The sequence below is a fragment of the Gastrolobium bilobum genome, unplaced genomic scaffold (assembly GCF_033153095.1).
Source record: "Gastrolobium bilobum isolate Gb01-03AN ecotype WA unplaced genomic scaffold, APGP_CSIRO_Gbil_v1 utg62724, whole genome shotgun sequence".
Lineage (NCBI taxonomy): Eukaryota > Viridiplantae > Streptophyta > Magnoliopsida > Fabales > Fabaceae > Gastrolobium > Gastrolobium bilobum.
Window position 1 is genome coordinate 60,630 of NW_026895149.1, and position 25,975 is coordinate 86,604.

General features: G+C 35.7%; 1 protein-coding gene across 2 annotated transcripts; it reads right to left on the reverse strand.

Moving 5' to 3' along the window:
* Positions 1 to 226: 226 nt before the first annotated feature.
* On the reverse strand, positions 227 to 4,925 carry LOC133295924 (WAT1-related protein At1g68170-like). 2 transcript variants are annotated; one of them, XM_061494854.1, is made up of 7 exons: positions 4,732 to 4,925; positions 3,420 to 3,482; positions 3,188 to 3,304; positions 1,375 to 1,636; positions 1,082 to 1,240; positions 834 to 985; positions 227 to 705 (listed from the first exon to the last, which is right to left on the reverse strand). In XM_061494854.1, the coding sequence occupies exons 1-7, from the start codon at positions 4,923 to 4,925 to the stop codon at positions 486 to 488; spliced, it is 1,167 nt and encodes a 388-aa protein (XP_061350838.1). In that variant the 3' UTR covers positions 227 to 485. The 2 variants fall into 2 exon arrangements, with proteins under 2 accessions (XP_061350838.1, XP_061350846.1); XM_061494862.1 differs by lacking the exon at positions 4,732 to 4,925 and adding an exon at positions 4,023 to 4,096.
* Positions 4,926 to 25,975: the final 21,050 nt, after the last annotated feature.

A 25,975-nucleotide genomic window follows, 5' to 3' on the forward strand; every position in this document is an offset into this window, starting at 1 on the left:
CCCATTGAGCTAGCTTTTGGGGTGGTGTATCCCAAGATTCTTTACAGATTTGTCATTTATGTGAAATGATGCAAAAGAAAGAACGAGCAAGAAAGAGCGAGTGAAAAAAAACAAACCAGATGAATACCAGAGCTGTGATGCCATATTATTAGTGAAGAAACTCATTGAATTGATTAATCTGAAAAGTGAGTACAAAGTACGAAGGCTACTATTATATATACGAGCTAACCTATACGAAGAGAGAGAAACGAAAACTAACAAGCTGGCTTACTAACTTGGTTAACTAATCATAAACTAATTTACAACTGAACGTGAACTGCATAGCTGACAAATAAAGTTGCTGACGTGGCTTGGCTAATACGCTGATACATGGCTTCGCGTGGATTCCACACACTTTTATGTGTGTAGAAAATAATTTTATCTCGTAACATAACATACATCAAATTTATATATATTACTCACATCATACTTTTTTTGATAAATATTCAGTGATCATCAGCAACCTTCTCGGTAGTATTAGTTTGATTCAGGAAGCTTTGGACATATTTATCATGATCTGCTGGCGTGCACGTAACAACAACCTGAACAGCTTCGGACTCTCTTGTAATTTCAAATGGAACGAGTTGAGTCTTCTTTTTCATTTCTTTTCCCTTACCCCAAAGCACCGCGTATAAACCACACACGATCAGCACTGCGCCAAGCACACTGTATATGTACAACCAAACTAAATCAAATCAAATCAAATCATAAAAATATGGAAGAACTCAAAAAAAAAAAAACCATGAATAGGTACACATATATGTTTAGGTAAAATAAGATTTATTAAAGTGTACCATCCTAAATATAACTTCTCATCCAACATCAAATAAGCAGCGATAACCACAAGCAGAAGCTGTAGAGGATTGAAAATAGACGCAAATAGTGGGCCTCTCATCTTTATGCACCAGTTATAAACAATCACCACTATTCCAGAGACCACAATTCCCTGCATAATTAACAAGTATCGTGTGTATATATTAAATTTCAAAGTCTCAATCATAGTGTGATTTAGTAAATTAATTAGGAGTATGCATGCATATACCGGATAAATCACAGCTAAAAGCCTGATACCGTAATCGAGCTTCCATTGGCTCATGTCCCTATCAACACAGAGAGCAAAAATAGTTGCCTGTACCGCTCCCATTGTGGACATTAAAGCTGCACTTGAATGAGGGCACGGGAATTCTTCATTCAACTTAGCCTGTGCCGTTTAAAAGTAAACGACATATTTTCATAAATATATCTGTATGTGGATAGATAAAATGACTAGAATCTAATTAAACAAGTTGGTGAACATGTGTGTGCTCTGTTTTTTGTCATAAGAAATAAGCTGACCTGAATAATGAACCACAGAGAAAAAATGCAGCAACTTGCAAGGGCACACGGTACACCCCACAGTTTACTACCAGAATCACCATGATGTGTTGCCATATGACCATTGTCGTTTTGATGGGGATGCAAAAGGTTGATTTTTGAAGACCACAAATTAATTTCTACCCCTTTGAAAAACGTCAACAGCATTGCCCCGCTAATTCCAGTTATTGTTCCTATTACCTTTGCCTTTCCTTCTCCTGATCTCAAATTTAATTTTTCGAATCTTCACAAAATCAAAAGTAAATTAAAATCCGGGTACCAAACTTATCTTTAATTTCCACTGTTGAGTATAATTTTTGTTATAAACTAAAAAGCATTATATATTGTGAGTGCGTAACTTTAATTTCCACTAATTCCTATTTTTTTTTTTTAATAAGCTGATGGATAAAGACCCACAGTACAAAGTAAAAAACAAAAATACGACGAGTCCTCCAAACAAGCGCTAAATTAGCGTCAAACAAAAGACAAAAATCCGGGGGATTTAAAAATACACAAACCACCGGTATCAACATTTACCAGGGGCTATTAATGCCTATTATTTATTATTTACTTTTATAAATTGTGAGTGCATAACTTTAATTTCCACTAATTTTAATTATTTAATTTTTACCTTGCTATGTGGCTTGACTAACCATAGCTTTGTTGAAGCAAATTGGTATATGAAGAAAATTGAAAGAAAATTATTACGAATATAATAGGATATATTTTTATGACAAGAAACTCGTATATGCCTACGAAAATACTATTGCGAGAGATTCCATGCAGCTGGACCGGATTGCGCATCTTAACAGGTGAGGATATTCTAGAAAAAAATAAATAAATAAAACTCATATTTCCCTAAACTTTAGACTCCACCCCATTTCACCAATTAACTAAGGGCTTTATTAATCTCATGTGACATAAGAGAAGCTCTCTTATGTCATAGAGATAGTTATGAGTGGGACCCGCTCATTTAAAGAAAAAGAAAAAGAAAAAGAAAAGCAACACAGAAGTCGATGTATGTGTAGAAGAGAAAAATACTCTCCTACAACATAAGATAATATTTTCCCATTAACTAATCTAATTCTAACTCGGTTAATCATTTTCCAATGTAAAAAAATATTTAATGACATAAACAACATGTTGACTGTTGATAAAACTGAAAATACCAAAAAAAATAAAAATTATATTAAAATTAAAACAAAAACCACAACAATGATTAAGGATTGAAATCTAATTTGAAGTATTAGCTGTCGAGAGGAATCTGAAGCTTGTGGAGAAAAAGCAATGCTTTGAGAAACCAAAAAACCATATAGCGAAGTTATAAAATTTCAAGCAAAATATGTATCACTGAATATTTATAGTGTTAGCAATGGCTACTTTAAAATTAATAAAATATTCCATTAACTGACTTAGGATTGAAGTTAACCAAATATACTCAAATAGGATAGAGTGTAGTTTATTCAATAAATTAATCAAAAAAAATATTGCCTCATTTCTTAAATTTTTAACACTTTTTCTCAACATATTATTTTTTATTTAGTTCAGTTTTGGATATGTTAATTCCTCTTAATTTGATTCTGTCGTACATATTTAAGGTGTTTGGAAACCATCAACAAATTAAAATGAATTAAAATCATTCAGTGAATGTATTGATTAAATTGAAAATAAATTATATATGTATCTTTCTAGAACCGAAATCTATAGTAATTTCGAATATCATTAATTAAAACTTTTTTAAAATACTGTAGGCATCGAAAAGGAAGATAAAGTGTAGTGTGGGTGGAATGAGTACCCGGAGGCTATGCCCATGATAAAGGTAATGCCTGGACAAAGGTTGAGCATAGCCAACACAAACGTTGCTGATGTCAAAGCCAGAGCCTCGAGGTAAAGGTTTAGATATCCACTTCCCCTGGAACAGTGCATGACCATCAGTATTGTTAATTAATTACCTTATATCATTGAGAATAAAGTGCCTGAAAATACTTATGATATGACCAATAAGGTGAAGAATTTACGGAGCATACCCAAATAATCCACAAAGAAATGTCATATAAATCACCCTCCGAGTAATCTTTGGTCTCTTCTTCCTGTATATATAGGACAAAAAAGGCAAAACCATTTTGGGTTAGTTAATCTAATGCGTGAGTCTAATGTTCAAAGAAGCTACAATGTCTATCTCTCCTTTTACCCATTTGGTTGAGAATTTGAAAAATTAAACAAACTAATTAAATAACATTCTCAAAATGCTGTTTTCCAAAAATAATATTTACAATATTTAGTTGATTAAAATATTCACAAAAAATGATGTTATATGGTATGAAAGATTTTGAACAAATCCCATCACCAACTGATGTGGCAATAATTTTATTGCGTTTTCAAAAATTAATGCTAATTTTTAAAAAGAAAGAAAGAAATAAAGACAAGGCTTAGTTCATTTACCTTGGTGAAGAGTATATATAATATAAGACTAGAATGGGAGTTTTTATAAATGAGGACACCGCACAAGGAATTGTTGCAAATGAGGTAGTATAAAAATATTGGTAAAAAAGAATAGCACTGATTTTATAATACAAGTTCAAAATAAATATGTAATTTAACTAAAAGTTAATTATGTTCCATCTCCTTACCTCAAATTTTAGTGGAATACATTTTTGGTTTCGAGAAAAATACTTCAGTCTCCTTTCCTTCCCTTACAACTCTTTAAAAATGTAGGAGTCATTTTTCCATTCCCTTCTCTCTTCCTCTTCCAAATAATGCATAAAAGTTCACTCTCCCTATCTTGTCTTCACTTTTATTTTTCCTCCATTATGTAATCCACCTGGATTTCACTTTGTTTTAATTGATTTGACATTGCTCTAACACACATCAATCATTGTCATTCATGGTCCCGTAACAGGATTCATACCATAGACGGCAGCCAACCACAAGAGACAACAGAAATAATTATTTCTTATGCATATTGATGGTACATGTTACCTTACATTAGAATAAATACACAAAATTAAAACATATATGGATAAAAGTTTTAATAAACCCAGCTGTAACTAATATAAGTATAAATATGTCTGACAATTATCACATGCATGGCTGTAACCACGTGAAAGAAGATATGTATGTACTTTGTACATCTTATTCAGTAAAATATATGCACATAGAAAATATTTCCACTAGTCTCATGAAAATTAATGTGAGGAATTGTTTGCAAAAAATAATTCTTAAAAATTATTTTTACACGAAAATATATTTTGAAAAATTATAACGTCAAATAAATGAATTTAACATTCTCATATAAAAACATCACATGAAAAGAAAAGTAGGTGCAAGGCAAACATGGACCTATCAAAGATAAGAGCAAGGGGGATAGTGAAAGCCGATGCTAAAATGAGGCGATAGGCGGTAGCAACCCTCATGCTCATTCCATCTTCTATGGCAATCTTGTAGATCACATTCACCGCAGCAAATGCAACCTGCGCAAAAGCCATTAGAATGGCTGGTTTCAACCCTTGCAAAAAATTACATATGCCCTTCATATTCACTATTAATTATGGTGCAAGTTGGAAGGGAATAGATGGAAGATATGGAGTGGAATGTGTAGCTTGTTGGGGCATTTATATGGGATGTATATTCGCCTTCCAAACCGTGCTTGATCTTCACATCACTATCTATATACTATATATAATAATAAAATATCCACTCACACTTCTATCTACGCTAATTAAAGTTAGGGCACTCAGGAGTACATGCCGATTAGACCTTACGCTTTTAACAATACTTTCGTGTTTATCTAAAATTTGAGTATCTTGACCGACAGTGGAAGACACATATAACACCACAATGAGATCGATCGATAGGGGTAAAGCATTCAATCAACTAAGAAAACATGCCTATAGTGTGGCAAGGTCCCTCACCCTCATAAGTGGTGGGATCCATTTTCTTTAAAGGAAACAATTAATATAATGATGATGACCTACTGAAATTAAACTTTAATTCTTTCCTAAATGTGAAGTTTAATTAATCTCCTCTTTCGTGTGCCTGCCTTTATTGGATGCCGGCACGTGAGTTTGCATTAGATAAGGTTTTTCATATTAAAATTTGTGTTCATTCTTTTTCTCTCTGTCCCTATCATTTTTGCATTTTATGTCATTTGGTATATCGGGCCATCTTCTAGTGCCAAGTTGCATAACTCCGTTCAAAGATTGTAAAGAACCTTGGGATACACCACCCTAAAAGTTAGCTCAGGGGATGGGAGTGTCCAAGGCCTTATAAAGGCCATATTAGTTGTCCATCTAATCAATGTGAGACTTTTTATCTCAACACGCCCCCTCACGCAGGAGCCCTTTGGGCTAGAAGCGTGGAATTGCACAGGCCCATTTTTTATTTACCTTTTTGTGCTTTTTTTTATTTTAATTCCACTTTTTAAAGCGGGGGACGGTGAGGCTATGATACCATGTAAAAAACCTTGGGATACACCACCCCAAAAGCTAGCTCAAAGGGTGGGAGTGTTCAAGGCCTTATAAAGGTCTTATATAGTCCCACACAATCAATGTGGGACTATATATCTCAACAAAGATTAATTACTCGCTCCCACATTAATAGAGGAACTCTCCCCAAAAATTAGAATTTTTATGATCATATAATTTAGAATTTGATTCTTGTGGTTCTCATTTCTTTTAATTAAAAAATAAATTTCAACACAAGATATGATGAACTTGTGCATTGTTAGCGTTTCAAATCTGAATGACTTTTGCACATGGAGATGTGTTAGATATAAAATTTATTCATACAATTTTACTTAACGGTTTGTGTTTTGAAAATAGTTATTCCATGACAGATTATTCCTTGAAAGCATTGCTTGTCATTTTATTACAAACATAATTTCGATGTCTACGAGAATAAATTAAGATCGTGACCCAGCAATGGCATGTTTCTTGGGAAGTATTCCTTTAGGTCACAAAATAGACATAAAAACTTTCAATGGCTAGAACGAAGAAGAACAAGAATAAATTGAGATCATGTTCAAGCAATGGCAAAAGCAATTGAGAGACAGTGATACCAAAAAACATGCTATTTTTTATGTTTGTGGCATAGAATTAAACCTGTTATGCGCCTAAGTATGCAAACAAGGCAATGATCAGCACATAGATTCTCTTTAGAGATCTACTTCATCGAATCTTATGCATTATGTTCTAAATGGGCTAGGTAAAAAGTGCACTTGAGCGTGAGGAAGAGAGAACACATCACTACTAGCTTAATATTATTTTTTGTTGATATAGTGGGTGTGAAAGTAGTGGTTCCACTTGTCCTGCTTCCTAACAGAACGAATGCTGTTCCCAATTTGGAGTTTTCTTACTCGTGTCAAAATGTTTTGTAGATTTTGTGTCAGAAACTAACATTTATTCAAAGATTCAATTATTTAATCCCTTAATTTTGTTTTACTAGTTTGTACGATATATTACATAATATATGGCCTTCTCGAGTAGTACTTTACTTCATTTGTCTGTTATAAATTTCCATCTTCTATAAAAAAAAAAAAAAAACAACAACAACAACAATAATAATAATAATAATAATAATAATAACAATAAATTAAAAAAATTACTACTTGGATTGGGACATGGAATATTTTATTTGTATGTTAGATTTGAACAATTTTAGGATAGAGAATAAAAAAGTCGATAGGTACTGGAGGATTTAGGGTATCAGGGAAAAATTTTATTTTTATTCTCTATTATTGTTTAAATTCAGAGTATCCCCGGCCACTCAATCACGTATAATTCCATTTTGTTTTGAAAGTACAGTTTTAGAACTAACTCCTCATTAAAATAGAGAGAGTATTAAATTGGAGATGGAATGAGAATAATTCCCCACTTAAACTAAGAGACTAAAGATTTCGTCTCTAGCCATATATAAAAGAGTCTTAGGTACTGGAGGATTTAGGGTATCAGGAAATATTTCTATTTTCATTCTCTGTTATTTTTTTTAAATTCAGATTATCCCTACTCAATCACCTATAATTCCATTTTGTTTTGAAAGTACAGTCTTTAGAACTAACTCCTCATTAAAATAGAGAGAATATTAAATTGGAGATGGAATGAGATTAATTCCCCACTTAAACTAAGAGACTAAAGATTTAGTCTCTAGCCATATATAAAATAGTCTTAGGTACTGGAGGATTTAGGGTATCAGGAAATATTTATATTTTCATTCTCTATTGTTTTTTTAAATTCAGAGTATCCCTACTCAATCACCTATAATTCCATTTTGTTTTGAAAGTACAGTCTTTAGAACTAATTACTCCTCGTTAAATAGAGGGAATATTAAATTGGAGATGGAATGAGATTAATTCCCCACTTAAACTAAGAGACTAAAGATTTCGTCTCTAGCCATAAAAGAGTCTTTCCGAGCCAGCCTTGAGACACACTCCCCTACAAGGATGCGACCCTTTGGGTTTATTTTCATTTTCTTTTAACATTTCTAACAAATAATTTCAAATTTTTTAATTTTCTAAGTATTTAAAAAATGTTTGGTTTCTAGTGTCCTAAGTCGTTTCCATTTTTCTAACATTTTTAAGAATCTGTTTACCGCCTCTTTTTTTAAGCTAAAAGTTACTTTTAAACTAAAGTTAAAAAAATAAGCTTTAAAAATAAACTTACAAAATATTTTCTGCTTATATAAAATATAGGAAAAGTATGTATCATTTTAAAAGATGTAAAATTGTGTCATTTTAAGTGAGAGAAATAAATAGATAAAGGAGGAGAGAGTGGATAAAAAAATATATACAAAGGTGTGAGTCTCACATCTTTGTGAGAGTAAAATGACACAAATTGTGTCATTTAAAAGGACAAACATTTTTCTCAAATATTTAACTTAAAAGCTTATCATTTAAAAAAAACACATTTCATAAAACGCTAATATAATTTAGAAAAAGCTCAACTTATGGATTTTGACTTTTTTCATCATTATAAAAAAAAGTTCTTTAGTATACTAGCTTTTGTAAAAAGAAGCTAAAGTCTAGCCTCGGAGAAAAGGGTGGCGTGAAGGTTAACAAAAAGATGGAGGAAATAGCGTTACTCCGATTCAGATTGAGGATGAGGGAGCCAATGGTTGTGGATACTTGGAATAGGCGTATAAGCTAAATCTAAAGTCGAGGGAACGTTAAATTTTGCTACAATAATTACTTGCAGAAAAAGATAGATGAAAAAATGTTTGCATGATTGGTTACTTGGGTTTGATGTTTCTTGATCTGAATGGTCCAAAATAGGATGAGCCAAATCACATACGGTTGAAGGTTATAAGCCTTAGAACTGTAGCAAGTTAGTCTAGTACTATGATGGAATAGGCTTCTTCTTGATTTGGTTCTGTTGTGACTCTGGCGCAATGGAAGTGACTGGAGGTACCTGCAAAAACACTTCAACGCTCAAGTCAGTATCAATGCGAGGTGTATATTGTTTAACTGAGAGATATGTACCTGAGATTGTTCCCTATGTATATATAGTGTGCATTGCGTCGTCCTTTGTATGCAGCATCTCTTCTTATTGGTAATTTAGGGTGACTGCCATTCTATCACAGTTATTACCCTGCAGGCTATTCCATGATGAACAAGTCTATACGCTAAGCTAATTCCATAGAGTGGCGACAAGCTAGAACTGTCTCATCTTCACTGGTTCTCATGTGCGGCGGACGTTATGGAATCTCTATATCCTTTCTTAGTCCTTAAGTTTTGTCTTGCGGCCTAGTACGATAGTTTTGCATTGAGTCTATTCTGCGCAATAAAAGTAGTCCGCGCAATGTGGACATTGCTCACACCGCCTTGGGGTCCCTCATGGGCCTCTAACTATTGAGTCTTTACGTTATCTGGATCATTTCTTATGTTGTAGGAGATAAAATTATCTCTCACATAAAAGAATGTGGAGCCCATGTGAGAGTCATTTGCAAAGAAGAGAGATAAAAAGAAAATATGAGTCTCATGCACTTTTATATATGTGTAAAAGATAATTTTATTTCCTATAACATGAAAAAAAAATTATACTCTTGTTTGCTTTTTAATAAAATGGCAAGGAATCTTGAACATTTATAAAGCATTATTCCTCACGGAGAAAGAGAAGGAAAACATATTCTTGCAAAAAAATTAATGAAATTCTCAAATTCCGAAATTCGCATAATGCTTATCTTCGTGGTCAGTAGCTTCAACCTCTACATGTGTAGCACATCTTTAGTACATTCGTAGCATGGAATTGGGTGCGATTCTTGAATTTTATATTATGTATTACTGGTAGTATATAGTGTAAAACACAAAAAATCATTTTTCCTTTTCTCTTTCTAGTATACCAGCAGCTGAGATGACGCACTTTTTATTGATCTTTCGCAACATCCGTAGTATATTAGATTTTTCCCTACATGTGCAAAGGAGAAAGGGAAATAAGAAAGAGAAAAAAAAATCGATTTGTTTTAAATTGCTAGAATACAATCGCGTAAAAACGGAAAATGATGGAAAAGAGCTATTGTCGTTTTCTAATTTTAATTTGAAAATGAAAGTAACTAATCAAACTTGTTTTCCCCCCTTCATTTTAACTTTATGTGAAAATTGAAATAAAAAAGAATGAAGCAAACAGCTCCTTGTTTTCCCCTTTCCATGGGTGACTTTTTTTTTTATTGGGGGGGGGGGGGGGGGGGGTGTTAATCTCTTTTGAGCTGATTTTCCAAATAATAGAGCTTTGATTCTGGTTTCCCTCATCTTTAAAATCTAATAAAAATTTATTTTCCATTAATTTCTTTATGGTGAATCTGTATATCCTGAATTATGCATGCATATAAAAGCCTTTATAATTAATAATTCAATAAGAGACTAGCTTTTATTGAGGCGGGTATATTCTTAATTATATCTTTTATTCTATGAGGGAATCGAATTAAAAATGTCAACCTTACTATCAATTTGACGTGTGCATGTTCTAAATACCAATATAATAAGACGTACTTCTCACCATTGCTTTTTTAAAAATAAAGAAAAAGAAAGAAGACAAATATTCCACCATTCATTTCACATTCTCGGTGTAAAGTTCCAATAGTCAACTTCAGCCATATGTATATATATAGTTGCTTTATGCATGAAAAAAGAAAAAGTAAATGAGTCAGTGCAATGAGATCCGCAAGATCACAGAATAAAGGCATAGTGTGTGACTATCTAGCTGTTCGCAAACAATTAATCAATTATAAAGTCGAAAACTTCCAGAGCGTTACGTAATAATATACTTTGAAGTTTGATCATTTGATAAAGCAACTAGCCATGAACCCCTAGATGAAAACAAAGTAATTGCGATCATTCGATAAACGAACTAGCTAACCAACAATACGAATCTCATCAATATATATTAACCATCTACTGAGAGATTACATAAGAAAACACTTTGTTGTTAAACTTTATGCTTTACAATTTAAATCTGTATAAAATAATAGAAGAAACGCACTAAGAAAAAAAATAGTTAGCCACATTTAAAAATGTGGCAAACAGTAATAAAAAATGTAATTAACGTATTTTACCACATTCTGATATAATGTGGCTAAACTTGGTGCTACAATAATTTAACCACATTTTGAATGAATGTGGTAGTATTTATTTAGTCACATTTATTATTTATTTAGCCACTTTATAAATATGGCTAAATTGTTTAGTTCGCTACAATAGAAAAATATGGCTAATTGTGTCTCAACTTTTTTTTGCCACGTTCATTATCATGGCTAAATATATGAATTTCCTTTCTTTAAAATTAATAATATTATAAATTTTGTAAATCTTACAAAAATAAAAACATATTGAAAATAACTCAAACACAAAAATAGTGAACACAATATAAAATGTGAACCAAACACTATATTCTATTTTGAATATGTAAGTATTTTTATTAATATCACTAAAGAATTTGTACAAGATATCATGTTTCCAATTCTTTATGAGCTAATCAAGTTTTCTACTAATATCACAATAGGAAAATAATAGCCAAATAAAACTAGTAAGAAGTTTGTCACAGGATACGTGTATACAAACAATTATCTTCTTTCATGTAACAAAATATATATATATATATATATATATATATATATATATATATATATATCTTCTTAGTTCCTTAAAAAAAAAATATGGCCATAAAAAATTTTCATATCAATTTTGTAGGAATTGTTCTTCCATGCATTCTAGTCATTTGAAATGTTATCTACTCTATCACACATGTGCAAAAAACAGAAAATAAAAAATTTAGCTTGATGATAAGAAAGAAATGAAACACAATTTGTAGATAATTTGAAAAAATAAAATTATCTAAATTTTTAACCAATTATAACAAAGAGGGTAAAACATAATGGTTGAAAGTAACTAACTCACTTCCAAATTTATCTAGTAGAAATTTGTGAAAAGAAGCCAATTGCTTTTGAGTTTGAACAAGATGTTCCTTGATCTCTTTATATGCAACCTTGGTCTCTTCATATCGAGCATTATCTCTTCATCGCCAGAAGAGTTACTACGATGTCAAGCATCGTCCACTGGAGTTCAGTGAGGGAGAGCACGTGTTTGTGAGACTATCACTTGTCACCGGTGTTGGTCTAGCCCTCGGAGTAAGGAAGCTGAGCCTGCGATTTATTGGGCCCTACCAAATACTTGGTAGAGTAGGACCTGTTTCCTACCGGCTTGCCTTGCCTCCGAACTTGGCCAACATCCACGACGTGCTTCACGTGTCTCAGCTGCGGAAGTACGTAGCGGATCCCTCGCACATTGTGCAACCTGATGATGTCGAGGTTCGGGAGAACTTGAAAACTCCTGTCGGACCACTCAAGATTCTCGATCGTGGCGAGAAGCAGCTGAAGAGCAAGATCATTCTGATGATCAAAGTGCAATGGAAGGGAAGAACTCCTGAGGAGTGTACTTGGGAGCGAGAAGACGAGCTTCTCCGGCAGTATCCAGACTTCCGAGACAGGTATGTTTCTCATTTTGAGGACAAAATCCTTAAAAAGGTGGGGTGAATGTAAGAACTCGCACCGTTAATTAAGGAAGATAATTAAATAAATATGAGAATTAGGAAATAATTCCATAATTGATCCTAATAATTATGAGAAGGCTTAAATAACTATGGTAAGTAATTAATAATGCTGAAAGTCGCTTTTCTGACGAAAAGTGCAGATACCGATTCTGATACTCGGTATAAATGTGTACCAGCGAAGTATCCCGGAAAATTATAATAAGTGTGGAAATATTCCTAAAATAATATATAGGACTAGTACGTCAAGTTTCAGGTCAAAATAATGAGAACTGGTGCCAGAACTTATATTGGTTATGTAAAAGCGCGCTACGGAAAGGTGGTGCGAAAAATAAAATAAAAATATAAAAATCTTAGAAAAATGAGTATGTTCAGATTCCAAAGTTTGAGATTAAAATGTTAAGCGTAGTTATTAGCGCTAATACAGTGCGATTAATTCTTAAGTGGGCTATATAAGGCTTGCACTAAACACTAGGAGGATTGTGTGCCATTTGCTACGTGAATTTTCTGAGTCTTCTCTATCAGCCTTGAGCCTCCACTATTCCATTGCTCCCTCTCTTGAGAAACTTTTCAAAGAAACCATTTTTATTCCTTATTTCTCTACCAAATCATCTTGTGTGAGTAAGGACTTGCTTTGGTTGTGAGTAGGGAACCCTTTTTCTGAGTTTAGTTTCAGAATTTGTGAGGCTTAAGGGGCTGTGTTTCTGAGTTGTGTGGGTGAGGCAATTGTCATGGCATTTTGACCTCCAAGTTGTGAGCTTTGTGGAGAAAAACACCATCTTGAGGTGTCAAACTCGTGGGCCTTGGAGGTCAGTTCTGTGGGACTGTGTTGGAAGCTCTAAGGAGGAGTTTTTTTTTTTTAGTTTGGAGCATTTGAAAAACACCATGATCACCTCTTTGTCATTTTGTGTTTTAAGCTTGTTTAATCGGTTAAAAAGTAAAACTTGGATCATTTAAGTAAAGGAATGTATTTCTGAGTTCTTAACATGATTATGAATATCTGTTTAGGGAGTCATTAGACTCCCAATCGATTTTGGACCTTTAAAAATGGGATTATGCAGAAGAATGCTCGAGTTTCTGCATTCTGTATGATAAGTATTGGAATACTTTTCGTGTAGTATTCGAATACTTATCCTTTGGTAGTCGAATACTCCTTGGAGGAGTATGGGGATACTTTTCTGGGAGGAAAAGTATTCGGATACCTATGAAGAAGTATTCGAATACTGAAGAGTATTCGAATACAGTGAGTATTGTATTTGAATACCTTTGGGTATTTGGATACTGAGTGGGAAAGTATTCGAATACCTTGTAGTATTCAAATACTTAAGTGAAAGTAGTCGAATACTTTCTAGAGAGTTGGAGTATTCAAATACCTCCTGCAGAAACAACATGAAATTACTTAAAATGAGTTAGAAAGCCTTAATCACTTAATGGAATTTTAAGCAATGATTATTGATGATTAATTATTGTATAAACAGATTGTGATTGTGTTGTTTGTGGGCATTGAGCTAGTGTGAGCTTGGCTTGGATAGTTAGCTTGCGAGGTAAGCTTTCGTGTCCTCGGTTTAGCCATTGTTGGTTCCACCATGCCCCATGGAGGAATGGTTATATGCATGATGTGTTTTCATGTTTTGATGATTTGAAATGCTTTTGAGATGTTAAGTGTAAGGGTCATATAATATTCATGTGTTGTTCCATCTAGACGGTAAGCCTGAGTATGTGGCGTCATACAATACGGTGATTCTGTGGGTGGGTGTAAGTGGCGTCTTGCACTGATGTAGGCAATAGACGTATTTAAGTCCTGCATTTCAATGGCCAGTAGAATAGTATTGACACACATGACATGATTATATGTTGCATTGCATTGATTTTGCAACTGATATTATATGACTGCTTTTAGAACTTATATTGCACATGTAAGTGAGCTTGGGGTGGAGAAATCCTTGAGGACCCCTTGTCTTACTGAGATTTCTGTTTAGAGATCTTATCCCACGTTTGGGGCACCATTTTCAGGTTCAGGTAACTCGGGGGTTGACACCTCGGGCGGCAGGAGGCCGGAGCTGAGTTGGCATTTATGATTATTCTAACTTCCCATGAGCTGACGAGGGCATGTAGTGATCGCCGGTGCAAAAGGGCATGGACAAGGAGCGGCTCCTGACCGGCTTCCAGCGGGGGGTTACATGCATGAATGAATCAAATCAACACCTGAAAGAGAAGAATTCCAAAGACTGTGCAGGTATAAGACTGCACAGTTTGGGATAGCTTATAAGAATTAATTGGTACTACCTATACTAACAAGATGCATCTACTTTTCTGTAGCCTGGAACAGAAGAACTCTATAGTTAAGTGTGCTTGACTTGGAGCAATTATGGGATGGGTGACCTCCTGGGAAGTTTTCCCAGGAAGTGTGCGAGTGAGGAAAAAACACACTGAAAAGTCTCGTATTAGTATGTGGGGATAGTCATTGATTCTTGAAGTGGCCAGGTGTTACAAGTGGTATAAGAGCAGGGCCTCTCTCCCAGTACGGTGTGGTTCGAGGACGAACCAGGCGGAAGCTGGTGGGCAAGTAACATCCCAGACGCTGACGAGGGCAGGGAGTGATCGCCGGTGCGAAAGGGCATGGACAAGGAGCGGCTCCTGACAGGCTTCCAGCGGGGGGTTACATGCATGAATGAATCAAATCAACACCCGAAAGAGAGAAATTCCAAAGACTGTGCAGGTATGAGACTGCACAGTTTGTGATAGCTTATAAGAATTAATTGGTACTACTTATACTAACAAGATGCATCAACTTTTCGGTAGCCTGGAACAGAAGAACTCTATAGTTAAGGTTTTCCCAGGAAGTGTGCGAGTGAGGAAAAAGCACACTGAAAAGTTTCGTATTAGTATGTGGGGATAGTCATTGATTCTTGAAGCGGCCATGTGTTACAATTATGATTATGTGCTTGGATTATGCTTGGATGCTAACATGCTTTATTTACTATCATGTTATTGTTGTTGAGACTTGTTGGGCTTGTTGCCTTATTTGGTGAGCATGAGGATTGTCCATGCCACATTGACTTGACTTTATGCTTTTAGATTCGAGTTGTATAATTGTATCAGGATTATGTCCGGTCTACGTGTTGTAGTTCCGTGACTTAGATACTCACTTATTATATATGAGGCTATTCAGTGTAGATAGCTGTCTTTTGCAGTTTACATACAGGCGATGTTTTTATGAAAATGATTAAGTAATCAACTTGACTAAGGATAGTGACGTCATAATTGAAAGAAAATTTATTCTGCATTTTTAATTAAGCGTGACTTAATACGATGACATGATAACAAACCGGGTATACACGGGGTGTTACATTCTGCAACTAAAGTGAACACTGATACTATTGCCAGACATCTTAAGACCAGGAATTATGATTGACATGATAAGAGAAGTTTGCTTCATACAACACAATAGAGGGTAGTTATAAATATACAACATCACTGGCCAAATGCTATTATTGGAACTTAAAGTTCCAAATGGATTGAAACCATTAGTAGCTAATGCAAATCATAAATCACGAGGCCCTAAACTTCCAAATGGACTGAAACCATTAGTCGCAATACTTTTGCTGGATTTGTTTTTTTTTTTTTTGGCCATCCATCTTATCATTCGCACCACTGTAACAGCCCGTTGTACACCGGTATTGTTAACATTAATTATGATATTAAGCGCAGTTACAATCACAGCAGTTCATTTATAAAAATGTGAATAAACTTTTTCCGATTTTTACGCGAGCATTTAAAAACATAAAAAAGCGTAATAATTAAAAGCTGTGACCGTAACCGTAAACTCTTGCGGAAGACTTATTTAAACTATTTTTATAAATTACATTACTTATTATAAGTTACTAAGGGGTTCCCATAAACCCACTTAGCCAATTTTCAAACTTTACGTTTTTACCTATTCGGACATGTTTCACTCTAAATTTTTCTGCGACCACACCGCTCTCAACCAAACCTTCTTCTCAGATTATATCTTTGTCTTACTTAATTCCCTTTTTAGCAAGCTATCATACGCTCAATTCGGAGCTAATTTGCTCCGGTTATCGCTGTTTGAAGTTGGATCCGCAAATAGCCAACCAACCCCAAAAACAGCTCCAAACCACTCACATTACTCGAATTACTGCACTCAATACACTCATCCATTTGCTCTAAAATTTTTATCCTACAAACTAGACATCTCAAACTTCATTTTGATATATCACACGCTTAATTTAACTGAGAAACGAAGCGGGAATTAATTTCCCAAATCAGGTCCAGAACTGCCTCAGATGCAGTGGCACATGAGCAGTCCGCGTTTCTCCATTTTTTCAGTACTAAGATCAACCCAGGTTTTCCCCAATTTTTTACACAAGATAGAGGACATCTCAACCTTCAAAATGGCGTATTGCACGTCCCTATTGGACCTCTATGGAGGGAGATATGCTCTCCCGAAGTTCGCCTAAAATCTGCCAATTCTACAGAAAATTCGCCAGAGTTTTCTTTGTTTTTCCAATAATCCCAAATTTGTAAAAGATCATTTAAGCCTCAAATGTACCTAATAAACACATGATAATACATTAATAATCCAATGGGTGGCACACACAAGGACCAACAACGCCTTGGGGCACTTACAACCCAATCCAGTTTATAGTTATTAGGCATATAGTTGATATTAATCATCCTTAAGTAGTTGCAATCACTAACACCTTTTTCATGCATATTTTCATCATACATGTAATCATACCCTAAAGTAGGCCTAAGGCCCTTCCATCATAAATAGTCATGCATCAAATACGATTACAATATTGCTTTACAACTACAACTCGAAACTTAAACTTTAACTTACATTCTTCCAATATTACAACTTAAATTCAAATGACAACATAACCAAATACATAACTACTAGACTTAGGCAAAATGGCATGAACAAATATGCTAATGAAGCTCATACCACATACATATGAGATGTTCATGCCCTAAGTCTAGCCTAGGCCGCACGGCCAACAAAATGCAAAATATGAAGCACTCCACTGCTCACTCTGCGGGCCTCTTGCCCGCTGCTCCGGCTCCACTGCTACCTCCTGAAATAAATGCCCTGAGACGGGGTGAGATATATAAATATATCTCAGTAACTAAGAGGTTATGAAGAAAACTCCATCCAATGGTTCACTTCGATGCATATCAATAGAATAAAACAACCACTTTGAAAACGGGATATAGCAAGGGATTTAGAGAAATGGGGAATATAAAGATACAAACTACGACGATACGGGATGGTGACCCCAATTCCACGTACGCCCTGGGCATATATAAACCTATGGGTATCATCCATGGTGCGTTCAAAGAAACCACAACCATGATGCCCAAACCATCCAAAACGCCAAAGACATTCCTAGTGTGCTCCTACCCGGATCACACACCATGACACGCGGTCAACTGGAACTCCCTCCTGGAGACCTATCCAGCGGAAGTCCGAAACTGCCCGAAGGCTAATAAAACTGTCTACTGGCCAGAGACTCGGTACATAAGTACCCATAGCAATAATGCATGCATGCTCATGTGTTCTATACTACTCATACACACTTCCTACCGTTGCCATCAACTGGCAAGGTGGAACAGAAAAGGGGAACAAGCCCCAGTACCAAGAGGTTACCTTAAATGTTGTTTTCACAAGATCCGCAGCAGCTTATCCCTCAACTTGGTACACAGCAGAATGCCTACACATAGGATATTCTCAATCTCTTATAATTCAAACAATACATGCTAATTTACAATTATACATGCATTGAACCAATTACATACCTCAATCCACTTGGTCCAGGACCAAGGGCAACTCCCAGATTCAAGTTTCGGGATTCAAGTCAACGTACGACAACCTATACAATTACGTACATCCATCAGTACGCGTCAAATAGCATCAAAATGTAAAATCACAAAATCCTCCCCATCCTCCCTTGATGGTTAGGTCATTAAAGTGTTAATTTGAGATTTATTTTTCTAAATTTTCTTTCTCATTTTGTTACGCCTCATTAGGTTGTCAATAGGCCAATTCAAGTGTTGTTTCGTCATTTTCGCATCGAATTACATCAGAATGCGAAAACCGCAAAATCCCCCTTTTTCTCCTTGAAGGTTCGACCATCTAGGTGTTATTTGGGGATTTATTTTTCTAAATTTTCTTTCTCATTTTATAACACTTCCTTAGGTTGCTTAGAGGCTAGTTCAATCGTCGTTTTTCCGTTTTACGACATTTACGCATCGTTTTGCGAAATATTTCACTTTAGGCTCATTTAGGTCTCTAAACACAATTCATCTTTCCCATTGATTCAAACACTTTCCAACCACAACACAACCCATCTAAGTACCATATAACTACGCCAATCATCATCCAAATCACTTTTCAACATTAATTCCTCAATTTTTCCCACAATAGCCGAATTATACCCTAGGGAATCCCAAAGGATTTCTTTCCATTTTCAACCATTCCTCAACTCAACCAATCACATTATATCATCATTCTATCATATAACAACTCATTATCAACATCACAACACACTTTTCCAAAATTCCATGTAATGACCATCAAATTATTCTAAGTTAAAAATCATCACATTTCACCTACAATTTCCATTGCGTTTCTAGCATTAATACATCATTCTAACACATTATCATCTAATACACATTTTCAAATTGAGCTCTCTAACATCACAATTCATCAATTCAAAGCTTTAGGTTTTCAAAACTCAATCACAAGAATCAACCAATGAAGTGTTGAAATAACTCACACAAAAGCAAGGCAAATGACTCCTCCTAAGTATACTCCATCATTGGAGCATTTGAAAACTCAATGAACCCTAAAACTCCAATGTGAGCCGCGGCTTTTGAGGGGGAAGATCTCAAAATCCTCTCACTTTCACGGCTTAACAAGGCCACCAATGGCTTTGGAAGACAATTTCCAACAAATTTCAAGTTAAACTTTGTTGGATTTGGTTAGGATTTGAGTGGTTAATGGAGAGAAGAAAAATTTGCACAATGATGAAGGGGGCTGAAGCTCGGGTTTGGGGAGAGAGAAGAGAGTGAGAGTGATGATGAATAGTGGAGTGATGAGATGTTTAAGTGACTTTCAAGTGGGGTGGGTCCCACGCCACCTCACGCGATTCAAAACGCGTCAAAACTCTCACTAAACGTCTGTAAATTCAAAGCCTCTTTAGAAACTCTAATTTTTAACATTAACTATTCCACTTTAATTAGGCTTGATCAGATGAATTCAGAGTCCTCCATTCGTTCGAAGAAAACACTGTTTTTAAGCTATCGCGCGCGCCGTTGGCACGTTTCCCCAAAATGACTTATTTTCATCAAATTTTATCAACAATCACATTTCCTAACTCAATAGGCCATTTGTAACTCATATTTGAAACCTAGAGCTCAAAATTCAGATGGCACGTCTTACGGTGCAATCGTAACGCAGTATTTTTACCCGCGAAAAACATTATTCACTGATTTTTCTGAAACTTGCCTATCCACTCAATTTTTCGTTCTGAACCCATTTCCAGGGTTATTTTTACCATATGAGACCTTCTACTCAATTTTTATCTTCCTAGGGTTGCGTGTTGGCTAATTACCGTTTTGCCCTTTCTTCGTATTTTGGCATAATCTTTAGGATTTTCACTAATCCATCACTTGATTGCTCACTTAATATTTTAATTACTTGATTTAAAATTGTGAGGTGTTATAACCACCATCATTTTCATTTGATTTCCATCTGAATGTGTTGCACTTCTGCATTTATCCATCTTCCCATCCTCTAATGTTCCCCAATATAACATGCAATTGTTCGGATATGCATGAATCTTATCATAGCTTAAACCCAATATCTTAATCTTCTTTTTTGCTCGTAAAGGTAAATGGTCATTGAAAATGTTTTATCAATTGTATCACATAAGACTTTTATATGATACAATCGAACAATGAACGACAATTCACTATGCTTTGTGCAACTATTATATAGATCTTGATTCCCATCCCTTAACATACAACTCTTTAATATTTTTCTAACTTTTCTTTACTTGCATCTTTTGCACCCATAGGATGGTCACCATTAAGTAGATTTGATGTGTTAGAATCTTCATTTCCATGATCATCAAACACGCCAAAAACATCATTTAACATATCTTGCATTGGATATTGTCTAATTGGGTCTTCATGTGCTTGTTTTTCTTCATCATTGGATTGAATATGTTTTACCCCATGCATATACCAAAATGTGTACTTTCTTGGAAAATCCTTTTGAAGTAGATGACTTAACACTTCAGTTTTATCACACATATTATGAAATCCACACTTAGTGCAAGGACATAAAATTTGTCCATTAATAGATGCATTTGAAAAGGCAAAGTCCAAAAATTGAACTATCCCATAGAGGAACTCTTTCGATCTAATTGGCTTCTTAATCCAACTTTTATCAATATAATTAGTTAAATCTGTTTTCAAATTTAAATCAAATCAGAAGGTATTTAAAATATCCAATTAAATAATATTAAAATTAAATAGAATTCACTTCAGAAAAATACATTTAGTTGGTAATCACTTTATATATTGACTCGATGGTTACACCTACGAGATTTATATACCTAGCCAATCCACACGGCTGAAATCTCCTGCCTCCTATGGACATAATATATAAAGTAACAAGTCAAAGGTGCATCAAACTTTCATTTACAAATAACTCCATACTTCTATTGAGCTTAAGTCCATACTTCTACCTCATTAGGTTATTATTACATTAGCACAGTGGATCCTTTAAGAGAAACGTACCTGGAAGGCTAGAAATAACACATAAATAATTCAATTTTCATGTGAACATAATGAGGATAAGCCCAAATCCAAGCCCAGACAACAAAGGCTCACGATCTTCACATAATAGACACAATACAACTAATTCAGTTTCCACGTCAGATGACAGTTGCATTATGCCAACTAACCATAACAGAATGAATGCAGTTTGTTATAGATCAGTTATTCATCAAAGCATGTATAAATGTTATTTTGTATAGTGCATTTCTTTTTATCGATTGTATTCTGAATCTTTGAGTAATGAAGAGTTTAAAGTTTTCTCTCAACTTCAATATGGTATCAGAGCTAATTTAGCTCTGTTACTTCGCTTCAGATCCCTGTTTTTTCTTCAATTCATCATCTTTTTCATGGCTAATCAAGAACAGCTTCCTGCTTTCATTACAAATCCTTCACATCCTTTCTTCCTTCATCCCAATGAGAATCCATCTCAAGTGCTTGTAAGTCCCGTCCTCAATGGTCGCAATTATCACTCATGGTCTCGATCCATGACCATGGCGCTACGATCCAAAAACAAGTTAGGATTCATCAACAACAGTGTGATAGTTCCAGATGACGATGATCCGGAGTATCAAGCCTGGGATCGTTGCAACACCATAGTCTTGGGTTGGATACACAGATCCATCTCACAAACTATTGCACAATCTATTTTATGGATTGAAAATGCATCTGATGCATGGAATGATCTTCACGATAGGTTTTCCCAGACATATATGTTCAGAATAGTAGGTCTACAAGAAGAGATTTGCAAATTGATGCAAGGTAAGAAGTTTGTTTCAGAGTATTTTACTCATCTCAAAACCTTGTGGGACGAGTTTGACAACCTGAGTCCACTACCATCTCCGGTGATTCCATGTGAATGTGGTGTAATCATTCAAATGAGATCATTTCGTGATCAAGATCATACCATAAGATTCTTGAGAGGATTGAGTGAACAATATGCTCAAGTCCGCTCTCAGATTATGTTAATGGAGCCAATGCCAAATGTGGTTAAGGCTTTCTCCTTGGTGACTCAACAAGAATGACAATTTCGTTCAGAAGATCAGCACAACCTTCCAGTTACTATACAAGCCATGGCAGTACACAGTGATCAAGGGAGTTTTCGTAGAGGAAATTTTGATAATGGACGTGGAGGTAGAAATGTTAGAGGACGTGGAAGAAGCTTTTATGGTGGAAGAGGCTATACAAAGTTGTGCACTCATTGCAATCGCAATAATCACACTATAGAGACTTGTTATCTTCTCCATGGTTTTCCACCTGGTTATAGAAGAAACATCGTCAATAGTGCCTCAGTAAATCAAGAAAACAACACCACTGATCAAATGACAACTCCTTCCATAAACACAATTCAATATCAATATCAACAGATCCTGAATCTGTTACAAACCACTTCTGCTAATTCAGAATCTTGAGCCACTTCATCTATGCCTACAGCTAATGTTGTTCTTGCATCTAACTCCATTTCTAAAAGTTCTCAGCCAGGTATCAGTGTTGATGAGTGGATCATTGACACCGGTGCTACAGATCACATCACCTTCACCATGTCTCAATTTTCTTCTTTTCACAATATTTAACCAGTTTCCATTTCTTTACCTAATGGCAGCAATGTCATTGCTTCAATTTCTAGCACTGTTCATATTAATTCCAATATTGTTTTGAACAATGTATTATATGTTCCCAATTTTCGCATCAATTTACTCTCAGTTTCAAAACTTTTAAATTCCAATTTTTACACCCTCACTTTTGACAAAGTCCACTGTTTTGTTCAACAGAAAAAATCCAACTACCAGGAGACGATTGGTTTTGTTGAGCGTCGTGAAGGGTTGTATGTGGTACTCAAAGATAAAAGAGCATTGATGCTGAATAGTGATTCCACTGTTGCTCCACCGAATGTTTTCTTTAGCAGTAATTGTAATTCTACTCAGAACAGTAATAATGGAATTGCAGTGCATCTTTGTTATGGCATCAACATTTAGGCCATGTATCAAGAAAGGTTTCTCAGTGTTTGTCTTCATATTTTCCTTTCATTCCAAATGCTCACATCGAGCCATGTGATGTATGGCAATTGGCAAAACAACATAAATTGCCTTTAAGTGAATCTAAAAGTGGTGCAATTTTTGAGCTTCTTCATGCTAATATTTAAGGCCCCTATTCTACAACTTCAATTCATGGTCATAGATACTTCCTCACGGTAGTTGATGATTATTCAAGGTTTACTTGGATTTTCTTAATGAAATCTAAATCCGAGACAAGAAAACAACTTTAGAATTTCATTGTGTTTGTTCAAAATCACTTTAATACAACAGTTAAGACCCTTCGCACTGATAATGGACTTGATCTCATGATGGATGATTTTTATGCATTGAAAGGAATCTTGCACCAACGCAGTTGTGTTGAGACACCAGAACAGAATGGTAGGGTCGAAAGGAAGCACCAACATATAATGAATGTAGCAAGGGCCCTCTCATTTCAAGCACACCTTCCAAGCACATTATGGTGCTATGTCGTCACACATGCTGTCCATCTAATTAACCGGATCAATACCCCTGTACTTGCTAATAAATCTCTATACTCACTCCTATACAACCATCCTCCAGCCCTTATACATCTTCGTGTGCTTAGATGCTTGGCATATGCATCCACTCTCACTAGCCAAAGTACCAAATTCCCACCAAGAGCTCGCAAAGCTATTTTTCTAGGATTTCAAGAAGGTATCAAAGGTTACTTCCTCTATGAAATATCTTCTAATTCCATTTTTGTTTCACGAAATGTTATATTTCATGAACACTGTTTTCCTTTTGTGCCCAACACTTTACTATCCAATTCATACCACTTACCTGATCCTGCATTATCTGACACTCAGCAACCAAATACCTTTGACCTTGACTATCCACCTATTCATTCCTTAAACACTCGACCCTTATGTCCACCAAATCAACCTCCAGCAACTCACACTGCATCACCAAGTCCAGAAGATACTGAGGATTCCTCTATTACTGCTCCATTACCTCCATATTCATCAGCCATCACCACAACAGTTACTGCTCCAACAGCTGCTGCTCCACGCATATCATCACGAATCAGTTCAACTCCTGGCTATCTTATCGATTACCACTTCAATCCCTCTTCTGCTGCTCACATCTCGCAATCTCTTCCAGGTAACTTCATATCACCTTCTGTCTTTTATCCACTGTCCAATGTACTGTCATATTCCTCTTGTGCACCATCATATAAATTTTTTTGTCTTAACATCACTACACACACAGAACCAACTTCTTTTTCCCAAGCTATTCAATCACAGGAATGGAGGCAAGCTATGGATGTAGAACTGAGTGCATTGCCAAGAATGATACTTGGACCATTGTTGATTTGCCACCTGACAAAACACCCATAGGATGCAAGTGGGTATACAAGATCAAGTACCGTTCCAATGGTGAAATTGAGCGACACAAGGCCCGATTAGTGGCAAAGGATTTACACAACAAGAAGGGGTTGATTTTTTCGATACCTTTTCCCAGTTGCCAAACTCACCTCCATTCGCGTTCTGCTTAGTATTGCAGCTGCCAAAGGATGGATTTTGAAGCAATTGGACTTAGATAACGCATTTCTTCACGGTGATCTTAGTGAGGAGGTGTATATCATGATTCCTCCAGGTTTACATACATCCAAGCCCAGACAAGCTTGTCGTCTAAATAAGTCTCTTTATGGCCTCAAACAGGCGAGCCGCCAATCGTACATTAAATTGTCTGAGGCTCTTCTGTCTCTTGGTTATATACAAGGAAATGCAGACCATTCCATGTTTACTCGACATATTGGATCTTCATTCACAGTACTTTTGTCTATGTCGATGATGTTGTACTTTATGGTAATTCCCCATCTGAGATCACATGGGTGAAAGCTTTTCTCCACGAGAAATTCAGAATAAAGGATCTTGGTCCTCTGCGTTATTTTCTAGGCCTTGAAGTTTCTCGCACTTCACATGGCATTCATCTCAACCAACGCAAATATGCATTGTAGATTCTCTCTGATATGGGAATGCTAGCAACCAAGCCCAGTTCTACTCCCATGGAGCCTTCTTCTCGGCTCAGTCGCACCACTGGGTCTCCTCTGAACGATGAGTTCTCTTATCGTCGTTTAGTTGGACACTTACTTTATTTGACAACGACAAGACCAAATATATGCTTCGCTGTTCAACAGCTTTCTCAGTTTGTCTCTTGTCCTCGTGATTCTCATCATCAAGCTACACTTTGTATCCTTAAATACTTAAAGGGAGCCCCAGCCTCCGGACTTTTCTTCCCTTCGTCTCCAGATATTCTGGTTCGTGCCTTTGCTAACTCTGACTGGGCATGTTGCCCTGACACTCGCTGGTCAACTTCTGGTTTCTGCATATTTGTTGGTTCCTCTCTGGTTGCCTGGAAAACGAAGAAGCAATCTACAGTTTCTCTCTCCTCATCTGAAGCGGAGTATCGAGCTCTTGCCACCCTCACCTGTGAACTCCAATGGCTTCAACATTTGTTTCATGATCTGCATTTTCTATGGCTTAAACCAGCTTCTGTTTTCTGCGACAACAAATCGGCCATTTATCTTGCCTATAATCCTGCCTTTCACGAGCGCTCCAAACACGTCTAAATCGACTGTCACATTACTCGCGAGAAGCTTCACTCAGGTCTTCCGCGTCTACTCCCAGT